The sequence below is a fragment of the Triturus cristatus genome, chromosome 6 (assembly GCF_964204655.1).
Source record: "Triturus cristatus chromosome 6, aTriCri1.1, whole genome shotgun sequence".
NCBI classification, from domain to species: Eukaryota; Metazoa; Chordata; class Amphibia; order Caudata; family Salamandridae; genus Triturus; species Triturus cristatus.
The window spans coordinates 1949144494-1949168237 of record NC_140589.1 but is presented as its reverse complement, the minus strand read 5'-3'; the positions used below and the strand labels follow the sequence as shown (position 1 = coordinate 1949168237).

The window sequence follows — 23744 nt, the reverse complement described above, 5'->3', positions numbered from 1 at the left end:
GCACCACCGTTGCCTGCTACTGCCACACAAACCACAACACGACAAATGTATCAGACTGCACAGTATGAATACCCTGAGTATCAGCGTTACGCATGAACCAGCCTAGAGAGGGAAGTTGACTTACCGCTTATCGAGATTCTTGTAGATCAAGAAGGACCTTATGTACATAGTGAATTATTAGGTCAAGATAGAAAATTTTTACTCGATACAGGGGCAAGTCGAACAACCATAAAACGTAGTGAAGTTCCAGGGGCACCCCTCTCAGGCTCTCAAAATGTTTCCCTTGGTTTTTCGGGAAAACCTATTGTTAATGAAGTATCACAGCCTCTACCACTTACGATAGGACCTTTGACACGAACTACAGATTTATTGCTTACTAAATCATGCCCAGAAAATTTGTTAGGAATTAAAACTCTGAAAGCACTAGGAGCCATAATATGTTGTTCTCCGGAAGGAGTAAGGTTGTTTTTACGTGATTTTAAAGGTCACTATGTGTCTAGAGACATGGATCCCCGACTACAGACTTTACCAGTACATCTATGGGCACAAGGCCCTACGGATGTTGGCTGCATGAACATTACACCCTATCGAGTCACATTGAAAGCAGGAGTGGTACTACCACGAATGCGACAATACAAGTTACCGCATGATGCTGTAGTGGCTTTGCTGAAAATCATTGATGAGCTGATTGCCCAGGGAGTAGTTGTAGAAACAGACTCCAATGTATGTAATTCACCGATAATTCCGATTCTTAAACGAACTGATCCTACTGCCCCACCAGTATACCGATTGGTTATTGATTTGCGTGAACTAAACAAGTGTATTGTACCACAATTCCCTGTGGTCCCTGATATATCATCATTGTTGACAGCAATTGATTCCGAAGCAACATTCTTTACTGTAATTGATCTTAAGAATGCCTTTTTCAGCGTCCCAATAGATCCGGAAAGCCAATACTTGTTCGGATTCAGTTTAAATGGGCGCAGCTTTAAATTCTCACGCGCTCCCCAAGGATTCACAGAAAGCCCCAGCATCTACAGCCAAGCACTGAAACGAGAACTTGACAGTATCCACATGCCAGTCAATACTGCACTGCTTCAATATGTCGATGATCTGCTGATCACCGCAAGAAGCGAGCCAGAATGTGAAAAAGCTTCTCTGACAGTTTTACATTTCCTAGCCGACAAGGGGCACAAGGTGTCTCCTTCTAAGCTGCAATTCTGTGTTCAGCGAGTTATTTATCTTGGTCACTCGCTGTCCAAGGAGGGAAGGCAGCTTACACCAGATCGCATCCAGTTAATTGCTAACATGTCAATACCCCAGACACAGAAGGAGGTGCGGGCTTTCATAGGCCTCACTTCATATTGTAGGCAGTGGATCCCTCAGTACGCATTTCTAGCAAAACCACTCATTCAGTTAACCACACAGGAGGCAGCCACATCGACTGTTCTCCCTTGGACTCAGGAACATACACAAGCTTTTGAAAGCCTAAAGAAAGCTTTATGTCAAGCACCTGTTTTAGCAACACCATGTTATAGCAAACATTTTACACTCTTTGTTACAGAACGCGAAGGTACTGCCTTGTCAGTACTCACTCAGGATCAAGCAGGATCACGCAAGCCATGTGCTTATTTTTCCAGTACATTAGATCCCGTAGCTCAGGCTTTGCCTGCATGCCTGAAATCAGTGGCAGCGACAGCTTTAGCAATCAGACAAAGCGATGCCATAGTATTAGGACACCCATTGACAGTACAAGTACCACATGCAGTAGAGGTTCTTGTGAACCGAACACAAACACAACACTTGACCATAGCAAGACTTACCGGTTATGAACTGACATTGTTTCAACCACACATAGAGATCCGACGGTGTAATACATTGAATCCTGCTACACTATTACCTGTAATTGGAACAGACCCACTAGCTCATGATTGTGTTGAAATCATTGAAATAAAGACGAAACCTAGACAAGACTTGACAGACGTTCCATTGTTAGATCCAGACCTGACGTTGTATGTAGACGGATCGTGCATGAGAGCAAGTACAGGAGACTTAGTGGCCGCGTATGCAGTCACAACAGACACTGAAGTTATTGAGACAAATTGTATAGATATTTTGTCAGCCCAAGCAGCAGAACTTATTGCTCTAACACAAGCCTGTATTCAAGCCACAAATAAGAAAGTTAATGTATACACTGACTCACGTTATGCATTCGGAGTTGTACACGACTTCGGCGTGCTGTGGCGAGAGAGAGGTTATTTAACGTCCCATGGTGCCCACATTCAGCACGGACCCCTCATTCATGCTTTGTTAGACGCAATACATTTACCCACTGCTATATCGATTATGAAATGTAAAGCACACACGAAGGTTACTGATACCATTTCTCAAGGCAATGATTTAGCTGACAAAACAGCTAAACAGACTGCTCAGAATCGCACATTAGACATGACAAAGCCAATAGTTCAGACACCAACACAGTGTATGACAATTAAGGACCCCGCACTTGACGTAATTGACATACAGACACATGCCACAGCAGAAGAAATAAAGAAGTGGACTGAACTAGGAGGGATCCAGACAGATCAAGGATGGATGACGAAGGAGAAATCTGTATGGTTTCTCCCTGATTCCATGGTTCAAGCCATTATAGCTACAGTTCACAGTCCAGCACATTTAGGAGAGAAGGCTATGCTAGACAGCATTCAGCACATTTGGTTCAATAAACATTTACGAGCAGCAGCTAAACAAAAAGTTCGTACCTGTATGATATGTTGTCAGTTTAATCCAGGAAAGAGTGTTCCCGTAGAGCAGGGTGGATTTCAGCCTCCTGACCATCCTTTTGAAGTTCTCCAGATGGATTATATTCAGATGGAACGTTGTCGAGGATTCAAATATGTTCTTGTAGTTGTCTGCGCTCTCTCCCGTTGGACAGAGGCGTATCCCGTATCAGATTACACTGCCCCGACTACTGCCAAGCAGCTAGTTCGAGAATTCTTCCCACGGTACGGTTTACCACGTGTTGTATATTCAGATAACGGTCAGCCTTTCTCATCCGAATTAATGAAACATGTCTCACTCTTGTTGGGATATCAGTGGAAATTCCACTGTGTCCGACACCCCGAGGCAGCAGGTCTCGTGGAACGACATAATCAACTTTTAAAAATCAGATTGTCTAAAATATGTCAGGAAAAAGGTGTGGACTGGATAGTAGCCTTACCAGTTGCGCTATTCTACATGAGAATGGTAGCACACTCTCGAACAGGGCTATCCCCTTATGAAGTGATCTTTGGTAGACCACCGAATATGTGGGGGACGCCTATACCCCGTAAAATAACTGATGTTGACTGTAATATGCTGACAGATTACCTGGCTTCCTTGATGTCTGCACTACAATCTTGTCGTTCACAGGTAGTCGCAGCTTTTCCCGACAACACCGAGGTGAAACCTCATGACGTAATTCCCGGTGATTATGTTCTCATCAGAAACTTTGATCGGAAAACCCAACTGGAGCCAAGGTGGAGGCTTCCTAAGTTGGTCCTGCTGACGACCAGAACAGCTGTGAAGATCGAAGGGAGGAAAGGATGGGTGCATTCCAGCCATATCAAAAAATTTCATGGACTTCCTCCTGACACAAACAGTACTCCCCGTGTGTCTTCCCCCATTGACTCAAAGCTACCTTTGGCTGAGGCCAGTAGCACCGAACTCTATAAACAGAAACTCAGGTCCAGATCTAAACTGTCGGACGATTTGATTGTTTAAGTCCTCTCCAAGGTGAAGCGGTTGAATCTGTCCCGACATGTATCCCTTAGGTCTAAATGATGTAGAGTCCAGAATCATAGTGAAACGACATGCTTATTGTAAATTACTGCGTAACCACTGTATTGTGACTTTATTAATTTTGTTTTCTTTGAGTTTTTTAATAGTTACTGCAAGTATATTGTTGCATATGTATTATCCTGTTTCTAAACGTGCTTTCAATATAACTGATGAACATTCTTTTAGTGAATTACCCCCACATGAGTTGTCCTATAGACTTGCGCTGCGTAATAACACATTCATTAGTATGTTACATCATTCCCATCAGACTAGTAATGCCACCAATTGTTGGGTGTGTGGCCGACTTCCTCCCTATCAGAATAACAAAGGAGTTCTGCCCTTCTTTCCACATCCATTCACACACAATGGCTCCTGTGGAGCATGGTTTAGTTTATTAAATTCCATAGACCCAGACACAGCAGTTTATCAACAACACTGGATATGGGGAAATCTGAATCTAGTTTTATTCAAAGTCTGTCACCCTAATAAGGAGGGTCACCCCAGTAGAACAGGAACTGATTTAGAAAATGAAGTGTATAAATTAGGTAATTTTACGCCTAATCTTATGATTTTGAATGTCAAATCCGAAGTTGAACTAATTCTGCCCACTATGTCAGTATTTCCAGTTAAGGGTGAATTATGTGTGAGAAAAGTTGGTTCCATACATATGGGCCATAGCCAATGCGTTACTATAGTAGAATATAGTGATCAAGGTAAATCTTCATTTAGAGCTTCTCGCCATTCTTACTTTATATGTGGCCAGACGGCATATATGCGTCTGCCTCTAGATTGGGATGGTACCTGTTACATAGCATTCCTTTTGCCACCTGTTTTCCTAGCTCCCCCTGATTATTATCGAAATGTTCATTTAGTACACAATAGAGAGCGAAGAGATCTCCCAGTTGTCGATTATACTGAGACGGCATGGGACAAGTATGTAGATTTCAATAAAGGTATCTTTCCCTATATAGGTACAATATCAAATAGTAAGCTGATACGCAGACTAACCAAGACTCTTGAAGCTGTAGTAAATGAGACTATAGCCGCCCTAGGCAATCTGACAGAGGAACAATCAGTGATGAGAATTGTTGTTCTCCAGAATCGTCTTGTCCTTGACGTCATCCTGGCCGATAGGGGCGGAGCTTGCAGGGTCATCGGATCCAGCTGCTGCATATTCATACCAGAAAATTCGCCATCTGTATATAAAGCTATAACACGCCTTCATAAGATTGTAAGCCAGATACACGAGAATCCAGGCACTTGGACGTGGTCCGGGTGGTTTTGGAGTGTGATATCAGCCTGGGGATGGAGAGTTCTATCCTTCCTAGGTATTGGCCTTCTCATACTATTCAGTTGCTGTCTATGTCTACAATGTGGACCAGCGATTTGTGGTCTGTGTGCCACATCGTGTATTCCACCACCAAGGTCTCGTTCAGAATGCCGGAAGAAGAAGGAAGAAGAAATGATGCTCCATGAGCAAATCGATGGAATAATGAAGATTGATGTCTCTTGAAGGGCAAGAAGGGGACAAGGAGGGAATGTGGAAATGTGGATTTTCCTGATCAGTTATGTCCCCTATCTTGGACCCCAACGGTTCTATATGCATGTTACAAGTACATGCATGTTCCCTCTAGTTCCAGTTTCTAAGACGCAAACATATGTGTGTCTACCGTCGACATGTTCTCTGTCAGATCCGCCATCAATGGGCTGGATATTCGATTCCTAAGCATGAAAGGCCACCGACTTTATATGGCTAAGTTACTCCATTTTTACAGTTCAGGCAAGTAGGCCCGATTCTGTCCTCAAAGCCTTTCCCTGCTCTCTGTCTTTTGACAGCTTCAGCTTGAGCTCGCATCTGTATCCATGAACTTTGTCCTACTCCCTGTGCAGCTAACAATGTCTGCCTCGGCCAGTTTTCGCCTGCCTGCCAAGAAGCTGTATTTCACCTTCAAATTATCTATTTTGCTCTTCAGCCGATGCATTCCTGTCTAGTGATTTAGGTAAACATTTCCGTTAGCTCACAAGCAAAGGACTCAGCCTTTCCGTCCTCCTGCAAATGATTCATAGCCCTGCTGCCATGGAAAGTTTTCTGTCCCTCGCATCTCATATAGACACTTAGACGCTTGTACACGCACACACAGTTAGTATAGAATAGATTCTGTCCGAGAGTCCTTCCTTGTGGATAACATAGTTCTTTAAACATAGGATGTTAGATATGATTTGGGATTAGGTTGACTTGACCCCCCAGACTTCTCGTCTCCACATGTAGAGCTAAATGTCAAGTCCCCTTCACCCCCTAGTTGCACGTCAATTACACGTCATGCTGCTGCGCGCGCATCTATGCCAAGTATTATCTTATAGATCCACCTATGTCTGATAATCCTAACCAATCATGTTTCTTTTATTCCTTATTACGCCTAGTTTCGATTATGTCACTGTCACGTCATTTTTTCTTATCAAATGTTACGCCTTCTACATTCGTTTCATTGTAATGCACTTATTATAAAAATACATGACTGTCAATAAAGTATTGTACTTCACTTCCTGAACCCTCGTGGTGACGGAACCTGAAGGCCGCGACTCGAGTCGGCCATTTTGAATGGAATAAAGCCCATTTAGAAAACCTCTTATACCACGGATTCTGCCTCTTGTTATTTTGAGCTATTTACTTTATTTTTAGATTCCGTATGAAATTCAGTCCGGTATTTTATTTACCACAGTAGTCTTGTTATAAATAAATATCCTTTTATTTTCATAACAACTTGTGTGGTGTCCTTTCACTTGGTGTTCCAGGGGTATATGTGATGGTAAACAGCTGGCTTAACACGCCCTCTAGAGTTTAGCCTAAGACTGCTCGTATCCACGCTACTAGGATAGCTGGTCTATAAGGTTGACTTACAACCAATCATCAATAAGGGTCGTTTGGAATGATACACAGTGATCACTAGAATAGTGAGCACTACATATCAGGCCAACTTCTCACATTGGTGAGCAGCGGTTGGGATTTGAGCTTGCTGTTGTTTACCACACACGTATCCTAAGAATATCGCAGTGAAAGATCACATAAGTACCCAGGTACATATAACTTAACTTAGAATACTCCGAGTTCTACTGAACCGGCTGTTGTAGTGTAACAGGGCTTAGCACACCCTGACTACAACTCTTAGCAAGGGACCAGTAGGTAAACACATAGTGTAGGTAGGTGCATCACTTACACCTCACTAGACAAGCATGTCGGTCCACGGAGAGTCCTCGCAGACTCCCTTAGTGGTCAGTGACCCTCCACAGGTCGTGTCACGATATGCAACTCTTAGCTTCAAGGAGATGAGACAACTGTGTGCCTCCAGGAAGCTAAACCAGGGTTCTAACCCTACCATCGCAATTCTGATAGGTCTCTTAGAGGCGTACGATGCTAGGAGGTCCTCTAACACAGGTCCCCCCCGTGCAGATGGGAACATGCCTCCCTTAGAGGGAACCCTCGGTGACCCCGACCTCGACCTCCACACAGAAGAGGAGGACGAGGACGAGTTATCGGGAGACGAGGCAGACAAAGGTCCAGTGGTAGTTGGCAGGCTTACAAGGACCAACTTAAGCAGGCATGAGAATGGAACTGGGGGAGCCCCGGGCCCACGCTCAAGCAGGCTTAACCTTGGGAACGGACGAGCTAGGTCTCTCTCCAGAGGCTCCGGCAGATCGGTTCATACACATGTCTCTCAGGCATCTTCTCAGAGAGGAATGACGTCCCCTCAGAGAAGGGAGCATGAAGCGAAGATGAGGGAGGTCAATCTGAGGATCGAGCGGGAAGAACTTGCCCTCGCCAAAGAAAGACTTGCCCTGGCCCGAGAGCAGAAATTAAGTGGGTTAGATCCCACTGGTGGCAGCAGTCTCAATAGAGAGAAAGACAGGGGTATAGACACTAGACACCTGAGTAAAATAGTGCCCCCCTTTAAACAAGGGGACGACATCCACAAGTGGATAACTGCCTTGGAGAGGGCCTGCACTGTCCAGTGCGTCCCCCCAAGTCAGTGGGCAGCTATACTGTGGCTTTCCTTTGAGGGTAAAGGAAGGGACAAGCTCCTCACTACAAGAGCTGAGGATGCTAACAACTACCAGGTCCTGAAGAACACACTGATTGATGGGTTCGGCTTAACCACGGAACAGTACCGGGTGCTGTTCCGGGACACCCAGAAAATTCAGTCTCAGGATTGGACTGACTTTGTTGATTGTGCCACTAAGGCTTTGGAAGGCTGGTTACTGGGTAGCAAGGTTACTGATTACACAGGATTGTACAATCTTATCATGCGAGAACAGATTTTAAACAACTGTCAGAACCAATTGTTGCATCAGCACCTTGTCGACTCGGATCTGACCTCTCCCCAAGAATTGGGAAAGAAGGCAGACAGATGGGTCAGAACAAGGGTCAAGCAGAACCAGAATCAGAACCAGGGTGGTCAGAAGAAAGCAGACCAAAAGGGTAACAAGAACGAACAAAATGACCAGAAGTCTTCGACAGGTCCCCAACAAACCAAAGAGGGTGGGGGTCAGGCTTCACAGAAGAAGAAGACTCAAGAAGGCCAGTCAAAAAGGTGGTGCCAATACTGTAAAAGTAAGACTCACTGGTTTAGTGAGTGCACCAAGAAAGGAGGGCAAACTCCTACCACTGCAGCCCCTAAGGCACCTGCACCCCCTAGTACAGTCAGCAGTGGTAGTGCGCCTCCCAAGGCATTAGTTGGGTTAACCTTGGGAACCGAGGGGAGTGACGACTTAGTCGGCACGCTCACTCAGGCCGTCCTTGTCTGTACAGGGGATATGGATATGACCCCTGATGCCAGTCCCAATACTTTGGGCAAATACAGACAGACACCTTTGATCAATGGAAAAGTGGCTCAGGCCTACAGGGACACTTGTGCCAGTGTCACCATGGTGACGCCTAACTTTGTGGACCCTGGACAGATCATGCTAGGTACCAGTTACCTGGTGACCAATGCCAGCAACGTCACTACCAATCACAGTATGGCAGTTGTTGATTTCTCCTGGGGAGGGGTAAGTGGCCCGAAAAAGGTTGTGGTTAGTTCAGACCTCCCCGTAGAATGTCTGTTGGGCAATGATTTGGAAACGTCACAATGGTCAGAAGTGGAGCAGAGGACTCACATGGAAATGTTAGGCTTGCCAGCACATGTCCTTGCTGTGACCAGGTCACAGGCCAAAAGATGCCCCACTGAACAGGTGCTGGATCCTGGAAGAACGGACCAGACACCTTCCAAGAAAAGGAGCAGTAAGGGTAAGGCCTCGCCTTCCCCCTTGCCCCAGGTCGTGGATCAAGTCTCCGAGGAGGCTGACCTTAAAGAACTGAGGGAAACTGAGCCGCAAGAGCTTGAACCTGGTCAGGTTGAGTTTCTGGGCTCAGGGGGACCCTCCAGGGAAGACCTGGGGAAGGCACAGTTAGACTGCCCCTCACTTGAACCCCTCAGACAGCAGGCTGCTGCTGAGGCTGTAGGGAACGCCACAGGTACCCACAAAGTGTACTGGGACGATGGACTCCTGTACTCTGAGGCAAGAGACCCCAAACCTGGTGCGGCCAGGAGGTTGGTTGTCCCCTTGTCTCTGAGAGGTTTCCTTCTCACCTTGGCCCACGAGATTCCCCTTGCAGGTCACTTAGGCCAGAATAAGACTTGGGACAGAATTGTTCCACACTTTCACTGGCCCCACATGTCCGAAGATACGAAGGAGTTTTGTCGCTCCTGTGTCACTTGCCAAGCCAGTGGTAAGTCAGGTGGCACGACAAAGGCCCCCCTCATACCACTACCAGTGGTGGGGGTACCCTTTGAACGAGTGGGGATCGACATTGTCGGACCAATGGAACCCCAGACAGCATCAGGGCACAAGTTTATACTGGTGGTGGTGGACCACGCCACCAGGTATCCTGAAGCTATTCCCCTTAGGACCACTACAGCACCTGTGGTGGCACGGGCCCTACTTGGAGTGTTCTCCAGAGTGGGCTTCCCTAAGGAGGTCGTCTCAGACAGAGGTGCAAACTTCATGTCGGGATATCTGACTGCAATGTGGAAGGAATGTGGTGTCAACTACAAATTCACCACACCCTATCACCCACAATGCAATGGGCTTGTTGAGAGATTCAACAGGACCCTAAAAGGGATGATTCACGGACTACCTGAAAAGCTTCGGCGAAGATGGGATGTCCTGATCCCCTGCCTCTTGTTCGCCTACAGGGAGGTCCCGCAGAAGGGGGTTGGCTACAGCCCTTTCGAGCTTCTGTTCGGACATCCTGTAAGGGGACCCCTTTGTTTGGTAAAGGAAGGATGGGAGAGACCTCTCAGAAAGCCGGCATCGAACATTGTGGACTATGTACTCGGTCTCCGCTCGCGGATGGCGGAGTACATGGAAAAGGCGTCTAAAAACCTTGAGGCGAGCCAAGAATTACAGAAAGCTTGGCACGACCAAAAGGCTGTCCTGACTGTGTACCAGCCTGGACAGAAGGTGTGGGTGCTGGAGCCAGTGGCCCCGGCAGCACTCAAGGACAAATGGTCTGGGCCCCACACGATCATTGAGCAAAAGGGAGAGGTCACCTACCTGGTAGACCTGGGAACTCCCCGGAGCCCCCACAGGGTGCTCCATGTAAACAGGCTCAAGGCATATGTCGACAGGGAGGGCATGGGCTTGCTCATGGCCACAGATGAGGGACAGGAAGAGGAGAGTGACCCTCTCCTGGACCTGCTCTCTCAGAACCCTGACGATGGGTCAGTAGATGGTGTTGTCTTTTGTGGCAGCCTCTCTGGACATCAACAAAAGGATTGCAAACAGGTTCTTCAATCCTTTCGACATATGTTCTCTCTGACACCCAGTCAGACCAATTGGTGCACCCATGAGGTCGACACTGGGGACAGTCTACCCGTAAAGAGTAAAATCTATCGGCAACCTGATCACGTCAGAGACTGCATCAAGACGGAGGTGCAGAAAATGTTGGAGCTGGGAGTCATTGAACCCTCGGACAGCCCCTGGGCTAGTCCCGTAGTGCTCGTGCCGAAACCTCACACCCAGGGCGGTAAGAAAGAGATGAGGTTTTGCGTGGACTACAGAGGTCTCAATGCAGTCACTAAGACTGACGCCCACCCGATACCAAGAGCAGACGAACTTATCGACCGGTTGGCCTCGGCTAACTACTTAAGTACGTTTGACCTGACAGCTGGGTATTGGCAAATCAGGTTAGCTGAGGAGGCCAAGCCCAAAACAGCATTTTCTACCCCGGGTGGGCATTATCAGTTCGTGGTAATGCCCTTTGGTTTGAAAAATGCACCTGCCACCTTCCAAAGGCTGGTGAATCGAGTTCTCACTGGGTTGGACGACTTCTGTGCGGCGTATCTGGACGATATCGCTGTCTTTAGCTCCACCTGGGAGGATCACCTGGTCCACCTGAGGAAAGTGTTAGAGGCCCTGCAGAAGGCAGGCCTCACTATCAAGGCCACCAAGTGCCAGATAGGGCAGACACAGGTTGTATACCTGGGCCACCTTGTAGGAGGAGGTCAGGTTCAACCGTTGGAGAGCAAAATACAGGCCATCCAGGACTGGGCTCCTCCAACCACCCAGACTCAGGTTCGAGCTTTCTTGGGCCTGACTGGTTATTACCGGAAATTTGTCAGAAATTATGGATCCATTGTGACCCCGCTAAACGACCTGACAAGTAAAAAAATGCCAAAAAAAGTTCAGTGGACAGCAAGCTGTCAGAAGGCATTCGATGACCTAAAGCAGGCCATGTGCACAGCACCTATCCTAAAGAGTCCAGACTACTCCAAACCATTCATTGTCCAAACAGACGCTTCGGAGCTGGGTGTGGGAGCTGTTCTATCGCAACTGAATTTTGATGGTCATGACCAGCCCATAGCTTTTATTAGCAGGAGGCTGACCCCCAGAGAGAAGAATTGGTCAGCTATTGAGAGGGAGGCCTTTGCTGTGGTTTGGGCCCTGAAGAAGTTGAGGCCATACTTGTTTGGCACTCACTTCAAGATTCAGACCGACCATAAGCCCCTCTTGTGGCTAAATCAAATGAAGGGTGAAAACCCCAAACTACTTAGGTGGTCCATTTCCCTACAGGGGATGGACTTCACAGTGGAGCATAGACCTGGCACTGATCATGGCAATGCAGATGGGCTCTCCAGGTATTTCCACTTAGAGCAAGAAGACTCACCTGGTCAAGGTTAGCTTATTGTCCCAAAGTTTGGGGGGGGTCATGTAGGAGAGTAGGGTCTGCAATCCTATGATCACCCAGATTTTTTGCTTTTGCTTCATTGGTTTACGACTTTCCCCGGCTGTGGGCCTGCCGATCAGACCCACAGCCTAGCTGTTCTCTCTCGAAATTGACACACATGTACATTAGGTGCATCCACTAATTGGAACTGGGCCGCCTTGTCAGTCCCTGTCTCAGCATACGACAGGTATCCAGGGCATCGGTGTACCCAGGGCCTACCAGGGGCTGCAGCATGTATTATGCCACCCCTGGAATGGCCGCCCAAATCTGACACAACTGGCTGCACGACAGCTGGGGCCACGTGGTGTAATCACCCGTTGCTGTAGGTGTAGTATTCCTACACCTAACCCTAAAATGGACACATGGATTCCTATCAGTCACTCCTATGGCAGGCCTTATCAATCCTGAAGGCAGAGTGCAGGGAATCATGTGGGACGGTGCTCTGGCGCGAGCTGAGCCCGTCGACGGCTTGCGGAACCAAGTCCTAGTAGCCGTTCCATGGTGACGCGGGCCAACTATTTGCTAACTTTGGCATCGCATCACCTGCACATGTCGAGTAAGGTGTCATACGAATTGGAATACGAACCCCTCGCTAGTTCTGGCGACGGGGTTAGCATTCCCCCCTTCTAGAGGGGCACGACATGGAAGTAACCCTGAACCCCGGTTAAAGTTGACTCAAGCCTCAGCATCACAAAATGGATGCTGCCACCAGACACAAGTCTGACCTCCTGCTGCTGGGAGACCTTCCAGCGAGGGGAGCTTGGACAAAGGGTTTCCTGTCAAGGGCGGTGTTAGCACCGTCCCAGACAGGGTTTGTGTATTCCAGGTAGGCAGGGCTGAAAGGAAGGTGATTGCAAGTGGCACCCCGGTGCTCACGGCGCATAGCCCGGCTCAGACCAGTTTCGGGGGGCCTACCAGCCCCTGAGCTGGCGCGAAGCCGGACAAAGGATAGGGGTGTAACCACCCCCCTCCTGGCTCCACCCATAGGTAGAACCTAGTCACGGGCCAACCCCTTTTTCTTAGAATAAAGGTAGGAGCGAGTCCCCTTCCCAAATTGGATAATCAGATAATCGGATAACTCCGAATCACGAACCACTTTCCACGAAAGGAACTCTTGACTATTTCTGAAGACTCTCCCTTGTGGCTAAGGAGTAGCCACCCTGCACCAGCAGGCACCACCTAAGCGCTTGCGGTTTGCTGTAAGTCTCTCCTACGGATCAAGACTGCCCAGCTCGACGAGACCCGAGTCCCTGCCATCTCTGACCTTTTACCTGCCTCATCAGCCCAGCTGAGAGTCGTAGGTGTGACGAGACCTGCGGGACCGGCTATCTTCAGAACCTGCACGACGCTTATCTAGCACGCCCACCGAGGGACCCTCGAGTGAGTGCACCTAGGGTTTGAGAAGCCCTAACCCTGAGCAGCTCCAGCATCGAAGTCTGCCTCCCCAGCATCCCCGAGATCTGCGTGGGGGCCCTTCCGCTCCTTGCTGTTCACCGCGTTGTTCGACCACTGGCTGACCGGCTTGTGGCCCTCTTCACGACGCACCACGTTTGTTCATCACTGGTCTGGTTGCTCCAGACTGGCTCTTGCTCCCCTCCAACAGAGGAGTACCACGGACCCTCCTGGTCCACTCCCGACACCATCGTGACTTCCCCGCTTGGGTTGCCACTGCCAAGATCCGCTGCCCCTTCCTGGGCTCAGCATCATCGACAGCAGATACCTTCGTGGGACAGCTCACCCTCCATCCTGGTCGCCGCCGCGCCTCCTGGTCCGAGGAACAGCCGAGTCCGACGTCACCCACTCACCTGGTCGAGGTGACTTCAGCCGGTACCCTCCTGGTACCCACACGATCGCTGGCTAGCGGTTGAGAACTGAGTCCCCTCTGCTTTCAGGTTTCCTTCATCACCGATCCAGGCTTGGATCTCGCTGAATATCGACACTGGTCGCCTGCCAGCAACTTCTTCTTTCAGGCTCCTGAGACTACACGAGGACTCCCGACATCTTGCCGAACTTCACGCAGCCGCAGCCTCTGGGCTAGGTAACTTGAGCATTTCAGTGCTCCATCAGGTTCGCTCTACAAGTGTCTAGTTCCTTTTTCGTTTAGTCCCACTGATCGGAACACTCCGGAATCAGTACCTCCAGACTCTATCCATTCGCATTTCCATGTAAGTGTAGATGGTTTCCCGTGCCCCTCGGGCATTTGTGTAAATTGTGCAACCAGTAGTATTTTCCTAAGAGTTTTGTATTGTGCTTAGCTCCCTGACTCATAAAGAGCCAGGGTAGTCTTGTTATAAATAAATATCCTTTTATTTTCATAACAACTTGTGTGGTGTCCTTTCACTTGGTGTTCCAGGGGTATATGTGATGGTAAACAGCTGGCTTAACACGCCCTCTAGAGTTTAGCCTAAGACTGCTCGTATCCACGCTACTAGGATAGCTGGTCTATAAGGTTGACTTACAACCAATCATCAATAAGGGTCGTTTGGAATGATACACAGTGATCACTAGAATAGTGAGCACTACATATCAGGCCAACTTCTCACAGTTAGCACTTACCGAGTGGTTATAATGCACCTAAGAGTATATGGTCAGACTGCACCACAAACAGCATCAGAGGAGGTACTCCGAATGCTGCAGAAGGGCTCTGCTCATGCAGGGGTACCCTCTCACATAAAAACAAAGCACTCTGCCTTCAGGATTGTCAAGGACTGCCATAGGAGTGACTTATAGGTTTTATGTGTGTGTGCAATGGTAGTGATATAGGTAGCCTATACCACAGTAAGGGGTACATGCACCACCTTACCCAGACTGCAGTAACAGACCTGTGGTGTCATTTTGGAGTGCTTCCCAGGGGTGGCATAATACATGCTTCAGCCCCTGGTAGGCCTCTGACGTACCTATGCCCTGGGTACATAGTATATCATATACTAGGGACTTATAAGGCACTCCAGAACCCAATTAGAGATGTACCTAATGTACATGGAAACCATTTTAGAGAGGAAGCAGCTAGGCTGTGGTCCTGATTAGCAGAGCCACAGCCAGACTAAGGTAAAAAAAACAGTGAAACACCAGCAAAAAGTGGGGGTACCCATGTGAAGCAGACCCTACTCTCCTACAGTTATCCATTTGTGGATGTCATCCCCACTTTGGAAGGGAGGGACAATCTTGTACAGGTTTCTATGGTCATAAGACCTTTCTCTAGCACTAGGGAAGTTGCTGTCACCATGCCACTCTAGTCCCATCTTTCTTCTTTGTTTGTGAAGCTCTAGGGACTCCCTGTCTAAAGCCATCTGCTGTCTTCTGATTCTAAGCTGAGCTTCCTCACACTTGAGCAGTCTCTCTCTCCTCTCATGAGAGAATTCCCTCCCATGAGAGGAGACAGAGGTCCCACCTGAGGTGTCAGAGTGAGTTGACTCCTGTGAAGGAGATCTAGACCTTCTAGGCACTCTCTCAACTCTTCCAGGGGGGACAAAGAGAGGAGCCTGGTCCTCTTCTTCATCCTCTGAAGGAGCTGCATTGCCCTGAGGAAGACTGCTGTCATCTCACCCAGGACCAGCACCAGGGGTCAGGGTAGGGGTTTCTTCACCCCTTGGCCCTTCCTCTGCTGCTGCCCCACCCACTCTACCTACCCTCTCAGACCTTGAGGTCTTCCTGAGATCTAGGAAGAGTACCTCTATGAGGCGTTGGGTGTTTGCACTTTTGCCTGTCTTCAGCTTCCTAGTAGAACATAAGTTTCTCAATTCGAAGAATGGGAGATCATCATACTTGGAGAATAGAAGCCCAAGGGCTTCTGGCAGGGACCCACTGGTTCCTGGCCTTGAAGACATCACTAGTGTGGTGTGATGTAAGCACCTACCTACTCTAGTGTGGTGTGCTGAGCCCTTGACACACAACACCAAGTTCAGTAGAACTTACTATATTTCTAAACTTGATATTATATGTACCGTAGGTACCTTTAGTGGTTTTCAGTTAGTCAATTCAATTGAGATTATCTGGTAAAACAATAGCAAGCTGGAATCCCACAGGCTGCACACCAATGTGAGAAGTTGGCCTGGTATATGCTGTCCACTAGATCTAGTGGGCACCTTGTACCAGTCCAAACAACCCTTATTGATGAGAGGTTAAAGACAACCTTTATTGAAAGCTATCCTAGTGGTAGCTATGGAGAGCAGCCTTCAGGCTAAGTCTTGAAGGATTGTAAAGCAGCTTGTTTTACCAGTCTATAATCTCTTGAATGACCAAATGAAAGCACAACCACCCCAGGTATATATTCAAAATATACGCATTTAAGATAAAACACACCCCTCTAGTCTCTTTATGAGGCTAGAGGTAAAAGAACACATGTTACACAGCAAATAGCACAGTAAATCAGCACAATATACGAATGGCCCTAGGGGCGAACCAAACCATATATCAAAATAGTGGTATAAGAACCACAACTTGATAAGACACAAGGCCTAGCGCCTGTAGAATTGTTGGGACTCCAAGGAACCACCCAAGGCAGTGACACAGGGGACCCACGGGGGATGCGGGAAGTGTGAAAACACAGCTGCGAGAGCCCGTTATCGTCTATGTAACCAAAGCACAACTTCAAGAGGCGTCGAGAAGTCAATGCACTAGCAAATGTGCACGTGTCCAGGAGTTCTACGTCACTCGTGAGGGCTGCGGGTCTCAGCTTTGCTGGGATTTTCAGGGATATCTAAAGTCCTGTTGTCAGGGGTTCCTTACTTATACCTAAGAAAGGGGTTGGACTAACTCTGGGGGCCAGGAAAGAGGGGTGGTTACACCTATTTCCTTTGTCCAGTTTCACGCCAGAGTAGGAGCTGGTAGCCCCTGCAACCAGTTTGAAGTGGACTATGCACAGGGACACCAAAAGTGCCCCCAGTGCAGGACTTCAAAGCACTCTGAGAGTGCACCCGCCCAGCCCCAATACACATCTGCCTGTCTAGGAGGTGGTCACACCTCCCTGTGACAGGAAACCTATTGTCCAGGCCTCCCCTGCCAGAGTTTCATCAGCAGCAGGAGGCCAGACTCGTGTCTGTGGCCGCAGCATCCATTTTGTGATGCCAGGACTCTTCAAGGTTTCCACCGGGTATACCGGTGGGGACATGTCTCTCCCTCTAGAAGGGTGGAATTCTACCCCCCCCCCGCCAGAACTGGCGGGGGGGGGTAGGATTCCAAAGTGTTTGACACCAAACACAACATGCTTGCGTGCAGCCATTCCAAAGTTAGCATTTACCGCGAGGTTATAATGCACTTAAGAGTATATGGTCAGGCTGCACCACAGACAGCTCCGGTTAATAGATTCCGATAGCTGCAGAGGGGCTCAGCTCATGCTTGGGCACCCTCTCACAAGCACCCTGCCTTCAGGATTGATAAGGCCTGCCATAGGGTTGATTGATAGGTTTATATGTGCAGTGATGGTGAGACCTAGTGAACCTACATCTCAATGAGGGGTGCATGCACCATCTCACTCAGGCTGCTGTAGCAGTCCTGTGGTGTCATTTTGGAAGGCTTTCTAGGGGTGACACAATATATGCTGCAGCCCCTGGTAGGCTCCTGGGGTACCTATGCCATGGGTACATAGTATTCCATATACTAGGGACTTATAAGGGCACCTCAGAATCCAATCTGAAGTGTACCTAAGGTACTAGGAATCCATTTAGAGAGGAAGCAGCTAGGCTGGGGTCCTGATTAGCAGGGCCCCAGCCAGACTAAAGTAAAAAACAGTGGAACACCAGAAAAAAGTGGGGGTAACCATAAGAGGCAGGTCCTACTCTCCTACAATTATGTCAGTGATGGAGGGGGAGAAAGGTGCACAGGGTCCGGAGGTCGGTAGATGAGGGTGCCACGTAGAGTGGTGATTGGGTTGACCTATATCTTGAAGTGGAGGTGTTCCATGAGGTCCATAGGCCTGTCAGTGTAGGTGCTCAGGCAGAGGTTGGCCTTGTGGACGATGGCGATGCCGCCTCCGGGGTGGTTCGTGCGGTCCTTCCGAGTGATTTTGTATCCTTCGGGGATGGCGATCACAATGTCAGGTCCCAAGGAGGTGGCATCCCGAGAGGTGCTGCAGAGGAGCTCACAGATTTACTTGGTGTGTCTGTGGAGGGAGCGGACGTTGAGGAGAAGGCATTGCAGGGTTTGGGCTGCGTTGGGGGTGTTGGTGGTCGGCAGAGGTGGGTCCTGGGTTCTGGTGGTGTTGAAGGAGTGGCAGTAGTTTTGGCAGATGAAAGGACCATGGGTGTCGAGACGTGAGGAGACCTTGCAGTTGTTGTTCTTGCCGTCGTCGAGTGCGTGAAGAGCTGTTTAGCTGTAGCGTTGGTAGGTCGGATGACGAGGGTTCCTGGTGCTGGTCGCGGTCGGGTCGTGGAGCCACGCAGCGGCCTCCATTAAGTAGAGGTCGGGGCGGGACAACTGGGAGGCGGGAACGGGGAAAGAACGTGGGAGGGGCAGCGGAGGCAGCAGAGGCGGGAAGCGGCAGAGGGGGAAGTAAGTCAGTAAAAGACTGACTAGAGCCTCAAGGACTGTCTGAAAACAAAGTAATTCATAGAAATCGTGAAAAATAAAATTAAAGTAAACTAAGGCAGCAGCTAGCAAGGACTGAGGCCAGGGCAGTTCAGTCCAGTCTGGGGTGCGAACCGCGATCTGTGTCGGGCAGATGCACGGGCAGAGCACTGCCTGAGCTATGGAGCCTGAGGCACCCACTTGAATTCTTCCCATCCCTAAAGAGCTGTTTCCATATCACGGCCATTTCAATGAACTGCGTACTCAGACCTTGAGGATTCAGTCTTTGTATAGACTCCATCATCTCAAACCCAGCCTCCACATCCTTCAGCATCATCAACATGCACAAACCCAGCCTCCACATCCTTCAGCATCATCGACATGCACAATCCCAGCCTCAACATCCTTTTCATCATCGGCATACACAAACCCAGCCTCAACATCCTTCAGCATCATCGACATACACAAACCCAGCCCCTACATCTTTCAGCATCATCAACATGAACAAACCCAGCCTCCACATCCTTCAGCATCGTCGCCACGGACAAACCCAGCCTCAACATCCTTTTCATCATCGACATACACAAACCCAGCCTCAACATCCTTCAGCATCATCAACATGAACAAACCCAGCCTCCACATCCTTCAGCATCGTCGCCACGGACAAACCCAGCCTTCACATCCTTCAGCATCATCAACATGGACAAACCCAGCCTTAACATCCTTTTCATCATCGACATACACAAACCCAGCCTCAACATCCTTCAGCATCATCAACATGGACAAACTCAGCCTCCACATCCTTCAGCATCATCAACATGGACAAACCCAGCCTCCACATCCTTCAGCATCATCAACATGGACAAACTCAGCCTCCACATCCTTCAGCATCATCAACATGGACAAACCAAGCCAGCACATCCTTCAGCATCATCGACATACACAAACCCAGCCTCAACATCCTTCAGCATCATTAATATGCACAAATAAATCCGCCTATCCACAGTAGGCGCCCACAGCATAGGTCACTGCAGCATTTTGTTTCACAGAGAAGTTCAAGTCCCACTGCAGCGAGGACTCTTTTCCCTGGGATTAAAATCCTATTCATCATCTGCGTGGAAGCGTCACGTACCTGAAGCAGCTCCTGGGACCTCTGGGGCCTCATGAGGATCCAACACTGAAAATTCAATGACACTTATTAATATCAAGACTATCACAGGCTAAAACAGCGTCCACTTTAATGTGATTTCATGAATATTTCTTTGGTCGTCGTAATGTGGGATGTTAATTAGCCACCAAACTCATAGTCAGAATGTGCAGGAATGATTCATTTATGTGGTAGGGTTTATTACGGAGCTATTGATTATGATGGGTTCATGGCTTTGCAAATTTTTGATCATGGTAGGGGGTGGGAGTTGGGCTCTCTGGAGGAGCCAGAAGCCTTGCTACCAGAACTGATGTTGACTTTTCCTGACTGACACATAAACCCAGACAGTGAAGAGTGGAGACGATTATTAGGAAGTACTGAGGTGCCCCTGACAGCCAGCATCCTTGTAGGGTCAGTGAAAGTCGCGGGCCTTCTGAGATACCTTCCACTGCCATGCACTCTGTGAATGTTCTTGGTGGGACTGAACCGCAGCATCTTGTATTGTTAGGGGATGTTACCTCGTAGGAAAGTCAAGAATCTTTGATGCCCCTTTTTTAAAAACTTGTGTGCATTAGCATTTTCAGTAGAAAACACACAAAAGTCAAAGCAGTGCCCCTTCAGGTCCAACCCCGTAATATCTTTCGGGCAAGTACATTAATGACAATGTTTTGGGCAGATTGTTGATTAGAATACATATCATTGCAGGGCTTCCGCGGGGGGGTATGCAAAGGGGTGCTTGGCTATCTCCTTGCCCCGTGTGCACAAGACCACGGGGTTCCTCCATGCATAAGCAGTCCAGTCCCCCATCCTAGTTGCACCTCTTTAGGGGCCCCTCTTGCAGTGCGCCCGTCACCCTAAGTAGTTTATAGTATCCGCATTGCTGCCTGCCTGTAAGACCCTATGCAATCACTGAGACTGGGACTCAAAGGGATGAAAGGGACAAATAAGTAAAAAAACTCTGAAAACTACTGTCTCCGGGCCATGCAGCTCACTTGAAGGGGAAAGTATCAGTGGGAGTGAGCATGGGCAGTCCCCGAGGGTCTGGGAGCACTATTGTGTTCAAGGCCTATTTAAATTATTCCAGGGGGCGGGGTATGAGATCTCGGGTCATCTGTGCCAGAGGGAGCGACCTACTATAGGAGTGTATGGTCGGTTTCCACTAGTCCACACCCGTTCCGTCTCCGTCCTCTAAAGGCTTCTCGGCCTGCTCTGGCTGCTTCGCTCTGTCTGTCGGGCCCCACCTCAGTGCCTTCTAGGCTATCCCATGCCTCCAGTACCTCTGCCCATAGTCCAGCTATAGGGCGCTGTGAGAAAGTGCCCACTTTCTGAATGTTTGCCTCACGTTTTGCTGAAGTGCTGATGTGCTTTGACTAAGTGTGCCCTGGGCTCCTGCTAATCAGTTCCTAGGGCCTATGTTCCTTCCCTAAAACTACATTTGAAGCCTAAACCCAATTGGCATCTCTGGCCACAGGTCAGCCCCTGGTAAATGGTACCACAGGTACCCAGGGCACTGTGACCAGGGAAGGCCTCCAAGGGCTGCAACACTTATTGTGCCACGCTTAGAGGCCTGTACCTTTACACTCACAAACTGCCTTTGCAGGCTGCGTGTCTTGGTGCAGAACAAAGTGGAGTCGACATGGCACACATCCCTGTGTGCCATGCCCACAACCCACTTCCCTGGCATAGATCAGCCACCCCTCTAGCTGGGTGCACTATACCAGTGGTGAGGGTACAGGTGCATGAGCCCTGTACCCCTACAGAGTCTAAATCCATTCTCAGCCACTGTAAGTGCAGTGCTGCCATTAAGAGTTTATGCTGCTGGAAGCTTTTCATTACGAACTCCACAGCACCATAACGGCTACACTGAAAACTGAGAAGTTTGGTATCAAACCTTTCAACACATTAAACCCACACTGATGCCAGTGTGGGATTTAATGAAAAATGCACTCAGAGTGCATCTTAGAGATAACCCCAGAAAAACGACCAACACTATTGTCTGGGCTGAGTGGCTGCTCCCCAGCTGCCACCCCCAGAAATGTTTCTGGACCCCTGGGTCGAGAGCCTGCTGCTCTCGGGGGTCTGAAACATTGCACATACTGGGACGAGGTGCCAAGCCTCCTCCCACAGGATGGGAAGGGTCCACAAAGGGGAAGCTTCAAAGGCTTTCCGCCTTTGTGTGCTTCCCCAGGCCACATGCTGCTCTCAGCAACTTGTCCCCACTGGTTTTGACCCCCACTTTGGGTGGGAGAACCGGCTGGTGAGGAAGAAAGGTGTGCCCACCGCTGCCAACTCCCCCCCCCCCCCCTCAGGTGAGGGTGGCGAGGTGAAGCATAACTCTCAGTCCCGGCCATCTTGCAGATGAGGGACCCAGCCAACCAGAGTGAGGCATATGCCCCCCCACTGGAAGGTGGCATAATAGGGGGTGTACCCACCCCAAGGAAGGGACCCATTGGTCTCAACATTTACCTACCTGTAACAGCACTAAATCTAGTATTTAGAGGCACCCTTGAACCTTGCTTCCTCAGACAAGAAACCAGAAGAAGAAAAGAAGAAGGACCGAACAGCCGTGCCGAAGCTAACAAGAGGAGGACGCCCACTGACTTGGCCCCAGCCCTACTGGCCTGTCCCCACCTCGAACCTGCCCCAGCAAAACCCCGGTGTGTCCTGCAGCCAGCAACCTCGAGAAACCCAGAGGACCTTCCTGCTTTCCATGATTGATTGATTGATTGATGTGGAACTTGTATAGCGCAGCTATCGCCCTACGGGCATCCTGGCGCTTAGACTGATAATCCAATATCAAGGGTGACAGAGGACGGGATGGAGAGCCGGCCTCAGTTATGTTTTGGGATATAACCAGGTTTTGAGTCCCTTACGGAATTCTAGTAGGGAGTTGCATTGTCTCAGGTTCAATGGGAGCTTGTTCGACATACTGGCAGCAACTATGCTGAAGGCCCTTCCACCTACCCTAGAGCGCTTAAATCTCGGGACTAACAGTAAGCCAGCTGTAGAAGATCGAAGTTGCCTGATTGGTAGGTGACGAACAAACTTGTCCTGTAGGGGGGCTGGACCGAATCCATGCATTGCTCTGAATGTCAGACACAAGGACTTAAAAAAGACCCTTTCCTTAACCGGAAGCCAGTGTAAGTCCCTCAATGCTCTAGTGGTCGAAGAACTACGACGTTTATCGAGCACTAATTTGGCTGCTGCTGACTGGATCCTTTGCAGTCCATGGAAGATGTACTGTGGGGCCCGCAGATACAGGGAGTTACAATAGTCAAGCCTGCTTAATACCGTGCTGCGTACTACTGTAGCCCGTGACTCCCTAGGGAGCAAAGGTAGAATGCTTCGGAGCAGCCGCAACAGGGCAAAGCAGACATTGGCGGTCTTACTGGCCTGGGATACCATCTGGAGGTCGTCATCAATGATCACCCCGAGATTACGTACCTTCTTGACCGGTAGAAGGGGTCCTTCCTCAGGCGAGAGGCAGAAATCGGGGGGGAGATGTTTAAGGATCCTGGATGGCGAGCAAAAGACAACCTCGTTTTTGCCACTGTTAAACTGGAGAGAATTTCTTCTAAGCCAGTCCGTGGTCTGGTTCATACATTGGTGAAATCTGTCCATGGATAGTGCGTCATCCCCTTCTAAAGAGAAGGCCAGTTGCGTGTCGTCAGCGTAGTTCACCAGGCTGACTCCAAAAGATTTAATTAACGGAAACAGGGGCCGCAGGTAGATGTTGAAAAGGATGGGGCTAATTGCAGATCCCTGCGGCACTCGGTGCACAACTGGAGACCTGCTGGAGGAGAAAGGTGTCAAGGTGACTACCTGCTGCCTACCCTCCAGGTAGGATTGAAACCATGCAGCGCTCTGCCTTTAACACCTGTCTGCCTGAGTCTCTCCACCAAGACAGGGTGGCTCACCGTGTCGAAAGCTGCCGACATGTCGAGAAGCACAAGAATCATGGCATTCCCGTTGTCGGCACGCAATCGAAGATGGTCCAGCATGGTAGTCAGA

At 49.1% G+C, this 23744-nt stretch overlaps 1 protein-coding gene across 1 annotated transcript in view; it reads right to left on the bottom strand.

The window, feature by feature from the left end:
- The window catches only part of LOC146822575 (apoptosis-associated speck-like protein containing a CARD), an 88508-nt gene that overhangs the window by 15372 nt on the left and 49392 nt on the right, over positions 1-23744 (bottom strand). Inside the window, exon 4 of the mRNA XM_085609474.1 lies at positions 19719-19763. Within this exon, the coding sequence (XP_085465600.1) occupies positions 19719-19763 (45 nt within the window). The remainder of the gene's footprint in view (positions 1-19718; positions 19764-23744) is intronic.